This window comes from Leptopilina heterotoma, unplaced genomic scaffold (genome assembly GCF_015476425.1).
Source record: "Leptopilina heterotoma isolate Lh14 unplaced genomic scaffold, ASM1547642v1 Lhet_1, whole genome shotgun sequence".
NCBI classification, from domain to species: Eukaryota; Metazoa; Arthropoda; class Insecta; order Hymenoptera; family Figitidae; genus Leptopilina; species Leptopilina heterotoma.
The window spans coordinates 1,865,234-1,882,845 of NW_025110812.1; the positions used below are offsets into that span (position 1 = coordinate 1,865,234).

Sequence of the window (17,612 nt, forward strand, 5' to 3'; positions counted from 1 at the left end):
CATCACAAGTAAAAAACAGTGGCACATAGTGTAGATACTTAGTATATGAATCAACGACAGGTGCACACGACTAATGATCGAGTTAAACTTGTTACGTTCACCGCCATTGATTCTGATTCCACCCAGAACTTTTAAGGCTAATACAATAAACAATAACACCTCTATTATATCAAATCTGGAATAATCTCGAATTTCTACTTATGTTGAACCTAATGATTCCAAGTCTAGAAATCAAATAATTATAATTTTTCTAATAACATTTTTAGAGTGATTTTTTTTATAATACTTTTGGGTTAAAGCTTTTTTATGATATCTTTGTGGTAAGTCTTCTTAGTGACATTACAGGCGTTTATTGTTTTGATAAATACTTTTTGGTTAAGGCTTTTTGATGATATTTTTAGGATAAGTCTTCTTGGTGACATTACCAGGCGTTTATTGTTTTGATGATAGTTTTAGGGTAAGTCATTTTGATGATATTTTTAGGGTAAGTCTTTTTCGTGACATTACTAGGCGTTTATTGTTTTGATGATAGTTTTAGGGTAAGTCTTTTTGATGATATTTTTGGGGTAAGTCTTCTTGGTGACATTACCAGACGTTTATCATTTTGATGACAGTTTTAGGGTAAGTCTTTTTGATAATATTTTTGGGGTAAGTCTTCTTGGTAACATTACCAGACGTTTATTATTTTGATGACAGTTTTACGGTAAGTCTTTTTCATCATATTTTTGGGGTAAGTCTTCTTGGTAACATTACAGGCGTTTATTGTTTTGATGATAGTTTTAGGGTAAGTCTTTTTGATGATATTTTCGTGGTAATTCTTCTTGGTGACATTACCGGCGTATATTGTTTTGATGATAGTTTTAGGGTAAGTCTTTCTGATGATATTTTTGGGATAAGTCTTCTTGGTGACATTACCAGACGTTTATCATTTTGATGACAGTTTTAGGGTAAGTCTTTTTGATAATATTTTTGGGGTAAGTCTTCTTGGTAACATTACCAGACGTTTATTATTTTGATGACAGTTTTAGGGTAAGTCTTTTTGATGATATTTTTGGGGTAAGTCTTCTTGGTGACATTACCAGACGTTTATCATTTTGATGACAGTTTTAGGGTAAGTCTTTTTGATAATATTTTTGGGGTAAGTCTTTTTCGTGACATTACCAGACGTTTATTATTTTGATGACAGTTTTAGGGTAAGTCTTTTTGATGATATTTTTGGGGTAAGTCTTCTTGGTAACATTACCAGACGTTTATTATTTTGATGACAGTTTTAGGGTAAGTCTTTTTGATGACATTAATAGGGTAACTCTTTTTGATGATATTTTTGGGGTAAGTTTTTTGGCGGTGACACTGCCAGGCGTTTATTGTTTTGATGATAGTTTTAGGGTAAGTCTTTTTGATGATATTTTCGTGGTAATTCTTCTTGGTGACATTACCGGCGTATATTGTTTTGATGATAGTTTTAGGGTAAGTCTTTCTGATGATATTTTTGGGATAAGCGATTTTGGTGACATTGTTGTGATACATCCTTTTGATGAGATTTTTAGGGTGAGTCTTTTTGATAATATTTTTTGAATAAGGCTTTTTGATGACATTCTTAGGGTAAGTCTTTTTGGTGATATTTTTAGGGTAAATCTTATTTTTATCATTGTCAAGGTATATTGTTTTGATTACATTCCTTAAATCTTTTTAATGATTGGGAAAATTATAAAGTGATCGTTTATCGAGGGACTACTGTAAAATTTCACATCATTGGAAGGATGATAATCGGGGAATACAATCAGAGGCTCGAATCGACGATTATTTTTGAATGCCAAGTGACCACTTGGAATTCTGCCGATGAAATCGATGCGCCTTGCGTGCGCGAGTAGTTTTCGCTTAGCGCTTTGATGTTTAACTTTCTCTCTCTCGACTCCGCAAGGGAAGCAAGTAATAAATATTTAATTAAACCTTCACAAAAATATTACCGAGAACGACGCTGCAATTAAGATTTCGAAAAAAATAATCTTTCGCCAATCCACTAACAAAATTTTAACAATCGTGAATTGCGACTGCGATAAAAATTAAATTACAATTTTAGTTTTTGGGTTAGAAAATTAAATATATATATAATATAAAATATATAATATTGGTGAAAATAAATAGTTTTGTTGCTTTAGTGTTAATAAATTTCTGCATAATTCTAACATAATAGCTACAATAGCAAAGCGAAAGTTGAATTAAGAAAATTCAAAATGGCGGGTCCAATATGGCGGACAAAATTGTTAAAGTTAAGTAAATACGCTTGAAACATATCCCTAGGGGATTTTGAACGTTACAGAATAAAAAATCAAGTAGAAAAGAAGCAATAAGAGAAAAGGGAAATAATTGCAAAAGTGGAATGAAATGTGAAGATTGTTAAATGAAGAGATTAACTGGTTGAAAATTGGAATGGGTGGTCGATATTATTTCTGGTTTGGTTTTTGGATTTTCTACTCTCTCTCTCTCTCTCTCTCTCTCTCTCTCTCTCTCTCTCTCTCTCTCTCTCTCTCTCTCTCTCTCTCTCTCTCTCTCTCTCTCTCTCTCTCTCTCTCTTTTTCTCATTGTATTTAATGTGGCCGTCTGGAAACGCAACCCCCGGGCGAATTTGGCGTATGAGTATGCGAGTCGCGTGGGTCGCCGGTTGAGCATTAAAATAATAAAATCGAGAGATGTGCGTCATTATTGCGCTACGCCGGTGGTCGGGTGCGCACACCGCCAGCATATTACGCACTCGTCATTTCACTTGCATTAACATATACATACACGAGAACAAATACTTGCAAACTTTTCAAATACACTTCTCTCGTGTCATTACACCGCTAACACATGTATATAATATATTCTTTTACTCCTATTGAGCTTGAAAACCGAAACAAGAACCACCAATGGTACACGCATATGCAAGAATCGTTATCATCAGTTTCATAACCGCAAAGCAAACAGTGTGAAATTTTAATCTTTTATCTCGATTTTATAAATTTGCCGCAGAAAAAAAAACGAAAAGTGGAAAAATATCGCATCAAACGAATATAGTTCGAAAATGGCACTAAAAAGATTCAGCAAAATAAATTTCATCGAAACAATAAAGGCCATGGCAATGTCACCAAAAAGGCGTCCATAGGGGCTAAAATAACTATTTTCAACAACTAGAGGGAAAAATTATTTCTCGTTAATGTTACTGGTAAAGAAGACTACTTTTAGCCTCTAGAGGGTTATTTCACCTTTCTACAACCCTAGGGGCTAAAATAACTATTTTCATATGCCGTAGAGGGAAAAATAACTTTTCTCTAAACCTAGGGACTAAAATAGTTATTTTAGCCCCTACGCTTTAGGTTTTCAAGCCCTGGAGGAAAAAAATTAATTTTCCAGCACATCTAATTGGTAAAGTGACTACTTTCAACCCCTAGTGGATATTCAACATTTCTACCATCCTAGGGTCTAAAATAACTACTTTCTTTCATCGTGCCGTAGAAGGGAAAATTAACTTTTCTCTAAACCTAGGGACTAATATAACTACTTTCAAGCCCTAGAGGAAGAAAATTCACTTTCCATCAAATCTAATTTGTAAAATGACTACTTTCAACCCCTAGTGACAAAAAAAGACCTCCAGCAATTAAACAAAAATTATTTTTCTGAATAAGTTTTTTTTTTGAGAATATAAATTTTTTTTCCAAATTATGTCCCATAGACGAATTTTGACTTACCAATAGTGTTTCTTTATTTGGCGCCGATTGAGGACATTCGCTGTCCTCGGGATTCAAGCACGGTTTTTCTTGATATCCATACGTAATGCCCGCCCTTTTCATGTAGATTTCCAATGTATCGAAATCGAAAACTACATTCATTTTTTTTATCTCCTTCAATAAACGAGTAGGATTCAAATGTGTCCATTTAAGAACATTTGTTGTCGGAAATCCTCTAAAATCACAAAAATAAACTCAATTATTATTACTTATTAGCATTTTTTTGTATTCATGTTGTTTAGTTTTTATTTTTATTCAAGTTTTATTATTCATTGATTTTTTTAATAGTATTTATTATTAATTTACATTGAAACTGGATCGGTGGGTCCTAAAAGTTTGCTTCCCTCCCAAAAACAGTCCAGAGGTGTGATTATCGAACAAGGAACAATTCGCTCAAAAATCTGTAACAAAAAATACTATTTTATTTATTAATAATTTTAATCCTGGCCTTCCTAACTGGGATATAAAAATTTAAATAAACTGTAACGGAAAATTAAAAGATTTAATAACAGCTGAAAAAAGGAGATTGCAAAAGAAAAAAGATACAGATTTGAAATTATACCGGATACTAACATAATACCAAAATGATGCAATAAAAATATTTCATTTCAAAACCAAGTTTGATGGAAGAATATAATAATATAATTTTACAAGCAGTTAACGAAAATGGCAATTTATATAAATTCTTTCTTTTGTTATAAAGTTCTTTTTTTTCTTTCTTTTTTGCAGTAAAATAAAGAAAAGAGAATACCAAAGAAATAATAAAAATGAAAAAAAAGGGGTAAGAAGAAAATAAAAAAAAAATAAGAAGGACGTATTTACTCATCGACTCGAAGCGATTTTTCATGTTAATGTGGATCTTAAATTTACTCTCCGACTCCATTCTTTTATAAGGTCCATAAAAGGACTGTTTCGATGCGTCAAGTTGCATAAATTTGAAAAAGCAGGCCCTCGTCAGAGCCATTTCGGAAGCGCGTGGCAGCCGAACCGAGAGGGTATCCTCCAGGGCTGGGCTATAAAGTCGTTTCGGGTTTTCTGGTCACGACAGGCCCAGGATGGGGGGACCACCTGCGCGTTCTTGGAATGGGGAATAGGGCGCCTCATCCTCACATTCCCGTCTTATTCCAAAACGATAACTCCACTTTTCTTATAACGACACGCCCAAATAACAATTTCTAGCCTCTAGGAATCATTTTTCAAACAAAAAAAGAGAGAGAGAGAGAGAAAAAAATTATATAAATACATAATCAGAAATTGGAAAAAAGAGGAAGAGAGAGAGAGAGAGAAATGACTTTCAGACATATAACGATCCACTCAATATCATTTTGATTTGCATATTTTACTTAAATCCCCTTCGGATATGAAATATCGTTTTCCATAAAAATAAATGGTAATTGCCAAAATTTTCATATCTGTCGGCTCTTTTTTTCCTTCTTTTCTTAATGAACACATCACATCACTCAACAGTGATGACAATTATAAAATTGACGAGGAAAAAAGAGTGGGGGTAATTTTCTCCTGCTTTGGGCAATATCTAAACATTATAATATTGACAAATTATGTCCGACATTTTGAATTTTGAAAATTTGATATCAGATTCGTAATCAACATTCTCGAAAATCCCCGAGTTACGATTTTTGTACCAATCCCGTTAATTATTTTAAATTCGACCACCATATTGAATCCGCCATTTTGCATTTTAAAAATCTGATATTAGATTCGTCATCAACGACCTTAAAAACCCCTGAATAACAATTTTTAAGCATATCCGTTAATTATTTAAAAATTCGACCGCCATTTTGAATTTTGAAAATCTGATGTTAAATTTGTAATCTACGACCCCAAAAATTTCGATGTAACGATTTTCGAAAGAATCCGTTAATTAACTAAAAATTTGGCCGCCATATTGAATCCGAATAGACCTTTTCATTTCATTTCTATTGCGCATGCGTTATATGGAATGGAACTTCCGTTTCAAGTTTCTGCCTTGTTTACAGTTGTTGTATTATTCAGATGTGAAAAAAATTATAAAAAGTGTTCTAAATTATTATATGTTGCATAAAAATTGAGTATACAATGATTGAAACACATACAGGAATAAACTAAATGAAAAAAGTTAAGGACATGTGAATTATTCTATCAATAGTTTATTTTATTTTTATTCTATTTTTACATTCAATATTAATAAAAAAAAAATAAAAAGTTAATCAAATTGTGAAAGAAGCTAATAATAATAATAAATAAATAAAAGTGTTAGAGGTAATTATTGCATTTTTGATATTTCATCATCGAATAACAATACATAGTAAACATAACCTCACCGTGCAACCAACTTTTTTTTTTCTTTAGTTGACTTATGCACGGCAGCTAACTTTTTAAATCCACTAGACTGTGTGTTTCTACATTTAAATTTGACACTAATTTTGCACCAGGCACATCTTTTTCCTCTAAAATAATAACAAATGAGGTTGCATTCGCGACTTCCGAATTGAAATGAAATGGTCTATATTCCCCCACCCCCACTCCTCCTCCTCTCTCCATTCATTTTGATGCCTCTATCGATAAATCGTTGTATCGTTCGAAAGCACGACAAAATGGTCAATACATATATCGATTCCCGAGGTCTTTGAGAGAAGAGCGGGTCCCTTTGGATCTTTGGAGTATCCGGAGGGCGCCTCTTGGTTTGTAATGCCCTTGAATTCGTCGAACTCTGGTATCCGCGCGCGCTCCTTCGTTCGCCGCTCACGCGTTTCATCCGGAATGATAGATGGAGTCCCGGGACCCGGGAGGGCAGTGCAGCCAACCGTATCACGTGGGCGCACTCTATACACAAGTTACATTCATACATATTCGTCTCTCTTCCCCCCCACCCCACCCCCCGAACCACGATGGGGAAAGAGGACTTCACAATTTTTTTTCTTTAACTTTTAATTATATTATTGAATCACAAATCGATGAATATGAAATTAAAATTTTGTCCACCGTCACAATTAGGCAAAATAGAGGAGTGGGAATAGATATTTCTTTTTTCTTTCGGGAGGACGAGTGTTTCGACTAAAAATAATTGAGTAGGCAATTAGTTCTGGATAATTGCATAGTGCCTCGGAATCATGGTCGCGTCTTGCCCCGTGTCATGTGTGGTCCCGTCATTATACGCAAATTGTGGAACGTTAGTAAATATACCTGGGGGCCCCTCGTGTTTCAAGCAGACGGCCAGAAGCGACTCTTTAATCTGCTACTTCCGGTTTCCCGTGACGCGATCCAACGCGAAATTGTGGATTAGTCTCTCTTAACACCTCTCTCCTCTTTCTCTCTTTTGCAAGTGCTTTTACAAAAACTTTCATCAATATAGAAATTTTTAACAAATAATAAACAACGAAATAACTGAAATGTGAATAGTACTTAAAATTTTAGTCAACAGTGAACCAAGCTTAATGCTTGTAAACATAACCTGTTTGTGTCACGTTTTCATTGTAACCAAAAACTGTTTTAAAGTATTGGAAATGACAAACGTGTTGTCGAAACCTCCAAGATGTGAAAATAAATGAGTAATTGTTAAAATTAATGTGAGACAATGAAGAGTTGTGTTATAAAAGTTGTAAAAATTATGTTCATCAAAAAAGGAAAAAAAAGAGGAAGTAAACAACGACCAAGAAGTAAGAAAATAAGGAGACTTCACTCAATCACTCTATGTGAGGAATACAGAAAAAATGACCGCATTCTCTATAACATCATTCAGGAAAATTCGAAAAGACAAGGCGTTCTAATAGTGAGTATTGTAAGATTATATTATTATACATTTCCTACTGATACATTTATTTTATACAGTTTTCCAAAGAATTAACTTAGAAGAAAGCAATGGGCAAATGCATTAGCTATTATATATCATAATTATAAAATCTGACGATTTTTTTCTTTTGTTTTGAACGTTCTTAGCGACAGTAGCTCTCTTGCGGTCAAAATATTGCAACTCAGGTGGGAGATGACTCGATATTTTATTTATTGTTATAAAATAAAAGTTTAAATATTTACCTCGTCGACGAAATGTTCCTCAAAGTTTGGTATACTTGGGGCGTAGCAAAAGTCAGTCAGTTTCCACGTTCTATAAATAGAAAAACATTTTCAATAATTATTTTTTAAAAAACTCTCGTCTTTCGAATTTTTTATTTTAAAATACATTAAAATTTCAATACACTGGAGCTTCACTTATTTTCAGTCTCACTTATTTTCAGTCTCACTTATTTTCACCATTTCCAGTCTCACTTATTTTCAGTTAAATGGTTCTCCGTGCGTTCTCATTGGTTGATGTTAAAGAATCCACCAATCAAATCAACTCGAATGTTACGTTTCAGAGTGAAAATAAGTGCGACTTTGCCTTTCAGTTTGTTTGGACTTAGTGAAAATAAGTGAAGCTCCAGTGTAATTATTTATTGAATAAATATTATTACTGAATGCAAAGAATATTTTATTTATTAAATAATAATTACTTTATTTGTTAACTAATTACCAATATTTTCAATTTAAAATAATTAAATCAACTTGAGAGCTAATTTAAAGAATTTAAATTTATTTTCTAGTTAATTTAGAAGTATTTTTATATTAGCAATAAATAAATTCTAATCGACAAAAATCTCTTTAGAGAAATTTCTCTTTTTAAGAAAACTTACATATCATATATATCGACAGTGACTTGTGTCGCTACTTGGAGCACCTCTAAATGTTCTAACAGGGCCGCAGGTTGTAAAACATTTGCCCCTGGCACCCGGGGCGTTTGAATAACCAGCTGTTGTGTCGACGTTGTCGCTTCTCCGAGAATTTCAGCCGCGTACAACATTTCCTTTTCCAATCTTCCACCCTCTGAAAACAGAAAAATAGAAAATAAATTTATTTTCTTTCAACAAAACTTAATAATTGAATGAAAAAGAATTAATTTAATATAATAATTTAACAGAAAATAATAAATATTATTAATAAATTAATTATAATAAATAAATTTAATATTAAATAATAAATAATTCTGTAAATTGAATAAAAAAAATTAATTAAATTTACTATTATATAATTAATTTTATTTTATACTCTAATGTTACACAATTTAAAATCTAATTTATAATCAAACGGTAAATTTCTGTATGAGACAGAAAAGGATAGAAGATATTTTTGTTCTTTTTTCTCTAATTTAGGCTTAAGGAGCGTTCACAATGGTTCGCACTAGCTCTTGCTTTTTACACCTATTGTAGGCGTACTTTAAAATGACATTGTACTTTAGGGGTAATCATGACGTAGTGTTCGTAATTTCCCCTATAATGATAATAAGAATAATAATATAAATAATAAATTTTGTAACAAATTTCCAATAAATGAAAAATTATAACGTCAACTGATGCAGGGCTCGAACTAAGTCCGTAAATCCCGTAAAAGTCCGTGACTTTGCTTGAAGTCCGTAAAAGTCCGTTTTTTTTTTAAAAAAGGTCCGTAATGTCCGTAATTTGATTGAAAAAGGTCCGTAAAGTACGTAAATTATACGATATAATTTGGATAATTTTAGAGAAATTACAAATGATTGAAGGAATTCAATTATTTTCAAAAGAAATAAAATTCTTCGCAAAAATTCAATTATGTTCAAAATTTTTTAAAAATTCTCGTCAAAATTTCAATTATCTTTAGAATTAATTAAATTCTTCTCCAAAATATCAATTATTTTCAAAAATTTTAATAAAATTCTTGGAAAAATTTCAATTATTTTCAAAATTTTTCCTCAATTCAATGATTTTTAATAGGTATCTATACTATTCTAGTAAAATTTTCCAAAAGAATTCAATTATTTAAAAAAAAAATTAATAAAATTCTACACAAACTTTTAATTATTTTCAAAAAATAATAATGAAATTCTAGTAGAATTTTCTCATAAAAATTGATTTAAAAATGGATTTTAGTTAAAATTTTAGATTATAATTGAATATTAAAAGTATCAGAGCGTAAAGTTTTAGAAATAATTAAATTTTGAAAAGGTTTCAGATTCAAGTCTTCGAAAATTTGAATTTTTCATATTTTTAACTAAGTAACATTTCTGTGGAATTATTTTTTTTGAGAAATTTTAATTGCGAATTTTTTTTTTATATTATTTGAAGTTTTTATTTTCTAATACATATATGTAATTGAAGAAATTTCGTAAAATTGAATATTGTAAAGAAATGGATTTGAAAATTGTCAAAAAACTTTTTCGGAAATTATTAAAAATAATCGATTTTAAGAAGAATTTTAGTTAAAAATTCTTGAAAATAATAATTGAATTGATAATGATTTTATCACTCTATCTTTAATTATTATAAACATCTTCATGTTTTTTAGTTATGAAAAAATCTAATTTATAGTTTTAAGTAAAATGTTCTCTTATATATTTTTGTCAGTAATTGGTCCGTAATTTTTCATTTTTGGTCCGTAAAGTCCGTATTTTTAAATACGTTCACTGGTTCGAGCCCTGCTGATGGGGAATAAAAATAAAATGTCCAGAATGGCTTGTGGTATGGGGGAAAATCGGAAATGCAGTAATTTCGAGGCAAAGTTGGTATAAAGTGAGTTACAGCTGAGTACAATCGAAGGTTGGACCCCACCTAGTTGGATTTCACTGTCAAAAATGCCGACGGCGTATTTGCTTGTTTCGCTACGGCGCGGCTCTCGGGACCACCGGAGTTGCGTGGTTCCCCCAAAGGTTCTCAACTCGCTCTCACAAAATATATTTTCATACCGCTTGGATATCCTTGTTTTTCTTCGTTTTTTTTTAAATTTTCATTTGCTTCATCCTTAATAACAATAATAACAATTTGTACAACAATATTGCTGTGTGTGTTATTTATTTAATGTTAGAACTTAATATAGTTTGTAACAAGGGGTGTTTATAATTTATAATATAATATAATATAATATAATATAATATAATATAATATAATATAATATAATATAATATAATATAATATAATATAATATAATATAATATAATATAATATAATATAATATAATATAATATAATATAATATAATACTTTGTATTATAATTATTAATTATAATATTTCTATTTCCATAAGGAAAAATGTTGAAAAGTTCTCGGTTCAATTTAAACCTCCCCTCCCACTTCATTCTTTTATCATCGTCGGGAAATTGACAAAAGGACCGTATGTCATAAGCTAAAGAAGCTGTAGACTATAATATTTCTACAGTGCGCATAGTGGATGAGAGTGAAGGTCAAAATCTCATGGTAGTTCATCTTTCGAAAATATTCAACCTGCCTGCATGGACCAGAATGTCACTAGCTCTCTGCAGGTTTCAGAATGGCTCTTCGAAAAATCTACAGAGAGAAAAGAAAAATTTTTCAAGGGTTTTTCTTGCCAAAAGCAAGTCGACCTCCACCATGTAAACGACATTCCTTGTAGAAAAAAAATGTGAAAATCTCATCAGGGGGTCACAAAAAAAATCAAAATTATAAAAACATGGAGAGTTTCCCTTCTCAAAAAAAATATCTAGTCTCGAGGTCATTAGTTTAGAAAAAAAACGTGGGGGGTTCGTCGTGGAATTCTTTCTTCTTCCCACCCTTTTTCTCTATTACATCTCTATTATATTATAACTATTTTATTTTGAAATTCTTAAATGCGAAAAATGAAAAAAATATTTTTGAAAACTTGATGAAAGTTTTAAGAAAGAAACATTCAAAGAGGTTATGCTTTTTAATCATTAAGACATAGTAAAGGTTTCTCTACAATTGGTAACATAACGGTTTCTCTACAATTTTGGAAATAAATAAAGGTTCGTCTACAATTACCCCCTTTATTCAGAATCAAATGTAAAAGAGCAAGAATAAGTCACTATCCTCGAAATCCGATTGAAATAGGAATTCGCCGGTAATAGAGACATTCTTACTGCTTTTCTTACATACTGTTTGGGAAAAAAATACAGAAGATAGAAAAAACAAGGAGAGTATATTATGGAGATATGAAATGATGTAGAGAAGAAAAAAGAGCATAGAAAAGAGATACAAAATGGTTCAGAAAGAGAAAGATAGAATATTAGTAGGTGGGGAGAGAAAAAAACTAAGAAGAGAGAGAGAGAGAGAATGAGATCTCTTGATTTATCGCCGGGGCGTCTCTGTAATTATTTCTTCGTCCCTGTCCCTCGCGAATGGCGTAAGAGAGAACCGTGTACCCTTTTCTGTATAGCCTTCCGGCTACCGTAATTGCCCGTAAGACTGGGTCCGTCTCTATTGCTCCAGGGCCACACTGAATGGCGGCCTCTCTGTCGGGTGCCTCGCCATTCAGCACAGGCGGTCCTATGCATTGGCTCCATTGTTTCGTCAAGTTATCCTCGTCCCTTGCCTTCTCCAAGTGATTTTTTTTCTCTCCTTTTTGGCCATCTCTACTATATGCCTTACTCTTCCAATACTTGAATTTTTTCACTAACACTACATGTACTAGGCTACTAGTGGTACTTTTACTATTAATATTATTACTACTACTATTAATATTGCTATTATTATTACTATTACTAATAATCGTAATAATATTGACGATTTTAATATAGGTTATGTTAATTAAATGTTGACTATGCGGGCATGCGCACTTGCAACACATTTGTCACTGTGTTTCTTTTTCACAACTGCCCAACCGTGCACAGGCGCGCACAGAATAAATTAGGTTATGTTCATGAACGCAACTGACAGTGCTGATTTTTATTCAGCGTCAATGTGACCAAATTTTAATGCTTTTTGGTAAAAGTTGATTATTATATTGAAATTAATTAATTATATAAAATTTATATATATTGTTGTTAAGTAACCGTTTCTTTTTAATTTCAGGCGAAAAAGTGGAGGCAAATAAGCAGCAACAATCGACAGCGAGTTAGATATTGGTGCTTTATTAGGTAAGATAGCTTATTGCCAAAAAATTGTGCAAAATGGTATTAATATTTAATGATGAATAATTTCACTGCTTTTTTGTTTGCAAAAAATAAAATTGCACAGTCCTCGAATATGAAAATGGTATTAATATTTAATGATGAATAATTCCCCTGCTTTTTTGTTTTCAAAAAAAAAAAAAAAATTGCACTTTTAAATCATTGAAAAATTATTTTTAAATTTTTCTAATTAAATTTTCAAAATATAGAATTAAAAAATTTTTGAGTAATTGAAATTTTGTAAAATTTAATTGAAAATAATTAATTTTTTCAAGTATTTTATTACAATTTAAAAAAATCAAATTTTGAAGTATTTTAATTTTGCAAATTTTTGAAAATATAATTGAATTCTCAAACATTTTTTTTTTTTAAATCTTTAACTGTAAATATTTAAAAATTAAGACTAATAAAAATTCTTTAAAGACATTCAATCATTTTCGAAAAATTACATTAGAATATTTTCAAAAAACTAATTCTTAGAATTGTTTAATTATAATTTTTTAATGACTCGATTATCTTCAAACAAGAAATAAAAAAGTGCTTTAATATTATATGTTTCAAAATGACTTAAGTTTTGAATAATTGAATTTAGAAATTAGTGAAAGGTCAGGAAGATACAAAATAAAATCTTTTTGACAACACTAAATTGAATGAACGAGCTTTTCTATATTTTTTAATTTGTCGATACAAGTTCGACTTTTTTCGCGCCTTAAATTCGATCCCAGGTTTAACACCCAGAAATTTTCAATGTTTAACCCATCTGCGTGGGTTAATTGTATATCCCAAAAGTATGCCGCTAAGACAATATTGAAATTTTTCTATATTTACCCGAGCTAATATTTAATATTCCATACATATTGTGTACAGATATAGTAGGTAGATTGTTATAAAATACAAATAACTTCCGAAAATTTTCACACTTATATGTATTCGTCAATAGAATAGATCCTATCGTCAATATAGAAGAGAAACTAGAGACTTGTTTGTCTTTAGAATTCCCTACATTTTACAAGCCAAGAATGTATAAGAAACAATTTTATAAGTTCAACAGAAGCAACGGTTATATATACCATAGATAAATATATACAGAAATATATATATATATATATATATATATATATATATATATATATATATACTTTATACTTATAAATGTGTATAAATACACGTAGACTAAGTGGACTAAGAGCCATGTGTGCGTGTTTGCTCAAGAGTTTTTCAAAAAGAAATACGAAGGAAGACAGGTGCACAATGTGAGTTTAGGTTTTAGGACTTATATATGTGTATACCATATACACAAAAGCGAATAAACCCGCACCTCTTCAAAGTTTATACCAAAAGGGAATGAAAAATAACCGTACACTACTTAAAAACTAAATCCATCTATATTTCAAATGTTCCGATTACTACATCAATTTCTTTGAAGGACTAAAAAAAACGAAAACCGGATCCTTAAAATATGACCCTAGGATCTATCAAAAGTTCCTTTGTCTATTAATATGAATCAATAAGAGACGAGGAAGAATAAATCGAAAGAAATCTCCTGAGGCTGATGATGATGATGATGAAGGCAAGTCCTTATATGTATTTGTTTTTTACCCATCATCCATTTTTGAGATTCCTCAAAAAGAAAACAAAAATACAAAAAGGACAAAGTACATTTATAATATTCTCTTGCTTAGTTTACTTTATTTAGTTCTGGTTTTCCTTTGGTTACGCGGAAAATAGGAAAAATCATGTGGACAAGAAAGTTTCCAATGGTTACTTCCGTTAGGGATGTGAAAACTTCCTTTTTTCCTTGAAAATCTATGGAAATAGAGGAAGTGGGCAAGAAAAAAAAATGACACACATGTCTCTTAAGAGACAGTTTCCCATGCACAGAAGATTGATTTCTCACTCCTCTGACATTTCTATTTTCGACTAAAACTAACGCCGCGCCCCCTCTGGAAAGAATACACATTCATTGAAAATAAAGGAATTTTCTTTGGAAAATCACCGCGGGAATTTTATTCTTTTTCTATCCATTGCAAGAATAATATAATAAAGCATTTTTCTTCTTTTTTTTCTTTATCTTCAGTGACACTCTATACACACATGTTATATAGAAAATGACACATAATAAAAATTCAAATTTTATTCCCCAATTTTCTCTATTTCTTTAATCTTAACTCAAATTTTATTAACAATTTAATTAATTCATAGTTTTACATTTATTTTCAATTCTAATTAATTCAAATAATTCAATTTTATTGTTTTTTTAAATAAATTAAAACTATGAAAAACTATTAACTCTTCTGAGGATCGAAACCGGAAAAAGTCAAATTATTTTCTTTTGTTTTCAAAATTTTTGTGAAAATTTTTAAATAAAAATATTAAATGTAGGTACAAATTTGTTTCACTGTATATTTTCTGTGTTAATATACGTATGGGCATAATATACAATTCCCAAAGCGCCGCTCACAATTTTAAAGTTGCCCCCCTTTAATTAGAAACTATACGCGCTACCAATTAGACCTCAAAAGTTATTGATTATACTCGGAGAGAGAATTTTAGGCGCACAAGGAAAATCATCCAAAAAAATATATTTCCTCTCCTTTTTTTTCAACCCCCAATAATATACCTGTGGGTCTAAAAAATTATTTTCTACTTTAATTACATTCGTTTGGGAACATCCATTCCTGCGAAGGAAATTATTTTTTTGTTTCGAACACACAGACAGCAAAAAAAATGTTGATGCTAAATTTTTACAAGTTTCCTGTAAGCACAGGTACTTTGAAAACAATATGGATTAGAAGCTTACACTGTTAGAAATTTCGGTCAAAATATGGATATTTTGAGGGTTTAAAATATTTTTTTCGTTGACCATGGTTCACTAGATTTTGACCACATTCTAAATATACAAATTTTCTGGTTTTAAACTGTTTTTATCATTGACCATGGTCAAAATATAGATATTTTGAGGGGTTAAAATATTTTTGTCGTTGACCACAGTTTACTAGATTTTGACCATAGTGAAAATATATAAATTTGTAGGTTTCAAACAATTTTTATCGTTTCGGGTATCAATATTGTCAAAATATGGATATTTAGAGGGTTTAAAATATTTTGTTCAGGTTTTAAACTAATTTTATCGTTGCCCATGGTCAAAATATGGATAATTCGAGGAAATGATTTTATAATATTATTAGGTAATTTTTCTAAACGTTGAAGGTATATTAACATTTTCGATTTTTTTTGTTCTTATATTTGCATTCAATGCGGGACCTTAAAATAAATATATATTTGTCGAAATCCAACAACTTTGAAGCATTTCAAATATTTTGGCTGGTGTCCAAAAAAAAGACATTTCCATAAATGGTGGATCCAGTTTCTGTTGTCTGTCCTTAAGCGATGAAATTATGAAACAGGGTCATTTGGATTTTTCCTTTTTATTTTGCTTCTCAAATCTATGAAAATCTTCAAAACTTTCATTTTTTTCTTATTCTTTCGTTTCTTTAACTTTACTGTTTCACTTTTACCGCATTTAAATTGATTTAAACCTTATCAGAAATTTATATTTTTAATAATACTCATGTAGCTTTTTTATGAACCATTTTTTTTTACTATAAAATATCAAGAAAATTACCAATCCTGCAAGTCGAATATTATAAAATAATAAAAACACAATTTTAAAGATTTTTTACAGTCGTCTTTGATTTTGAAAGACATTCGGATGATTTCGATTTGGTTAGTAAAATATTTATATAGCTATTGGAAATATATATTTTCTCCATACAGAATGAAATGAATAAAATGAATAAAATAGAATTGACAAGGGAAAAAAAAGGTAAGATGGCGCTGTGACCTTACGGTGTTCGCGTTCCGGACTGTGTCACGGTATTGCGATCATCATTATCTTGTAAAAGACTTTTTAAAGAGAGTTAGCCAGGGTTCCTCTTCTTCTTCTTCTTCTTCTTAAGATCTCGGCGGAGACTTGGCTGAGGCGCTCAGGCACGCAGCAGGCCCACCGTTGCTTGGCTGGCGCGCACACACAGAGAGCTGAGCGGGCCACCCACCGAGACCATTCACCGGAACCGAGCCCCATCCAATCCCAGTGATCCTCATTTTTCCACAAATCCAATTTCAACCATATATTTCTATATATTTGTCTCATTTTTAACATTTCAATTCTTCCAATATTACTAATTTTACCCTTTTCTTCAAAATTAATTAAAAAGTGAACTGGTTTCATTTTCTTTGAATAATTATCTAATTATCACAAAATACATGTATATTTGTGATGAATGAAAGTGTACTTGTGTCTATAAGGGCAGAAAAGTTTGTTTTTTCTTAAGGTTCATTTTTGCTTGACCGGGTACGGAAAAAGCGACCTTATAGTATTTAGGTTGTTGGCGGTTTGTAAGTAAGAGTAGTAAGTCAAGGGAGGGAGTAGAACTAATTATTAAGGAAAAAGTAGCAAGTTAGGGGGCAAAATAGAACCAAATATGAAGTAAGAGTTAATTAATATTTGTTTCTTCCATAAAAAACCAAATATTAACGTATGTGTGAAGAAGTTGTAAAAAATGAGAAAATAGGAAGAAATGGAGGGACGGTATTGTTCGTGTGAATTCTAACAATTGTGTTTTGGGAGTAAACAGAAAATGAGATCCTCTGGTTATGCGCGGCCGTCCATCCGTCCGTCGGTGCAACAACAGCAGATTCCCGGTGGGTCTTTGGACGAAGACGGTCTTCTGACTCTCTTATCCCCGTTTCGAGTCTCTTCCTATCCCCACCCAACTCTCTCTTTTATTCTTCTCCTCTCACCAACCTTTTCTCTCCATCTCACTTCAACTCATTTTCGAACAACCATTCGCACTCTCTCTTTCTCTCTTCTCTTTTTCTTTCTTTTTGCCTCTCTTTCTCTCT

At 31.2% G+C, this 17,612-nt stretch overlaps 1 protein-coding gene across 5 annotated transcripts in view; it reads right to left on the minus strand.

Annotated features, from left to right (window-relative positions):
- Window positions 1-17,612, minus strand: part of LOC122512506 (protein patched) — a 50,396-nt gene that overhangs the window by 7,988 nt on the left and 24,796 nt on the right. For 3 of the 5 annotated variants that reach the window (XM_043628397.1, XM_043628379.1, XM_043628388.1), the window contains exons 3-6: window positions 8,432-8,621; window positions 7,797-7,866; window positions 4,071-4,180; window positions 3,726-3,939 (exon numbers count right to left, since the gene is read on the minus strand). In XM_043628397.1, coding sequence (XP_043484332.1) covers window positions 3,726-3,939; window positions 4,071-4,180; window positions 7,797-7,866; window positions 8,432-8,621 — 584 coding nt within the window. The remainder of the gene's footprint in view (window positions 1-3,725; window positions 3,940-4,070; window positions 4,181-7,796; window positions 7,867-8,431; window positions 8,622-17,612) is intronic. The other 2 variants (XM_043628405.1, XM_043628414.1) reach the window with 1 other exon arrangement.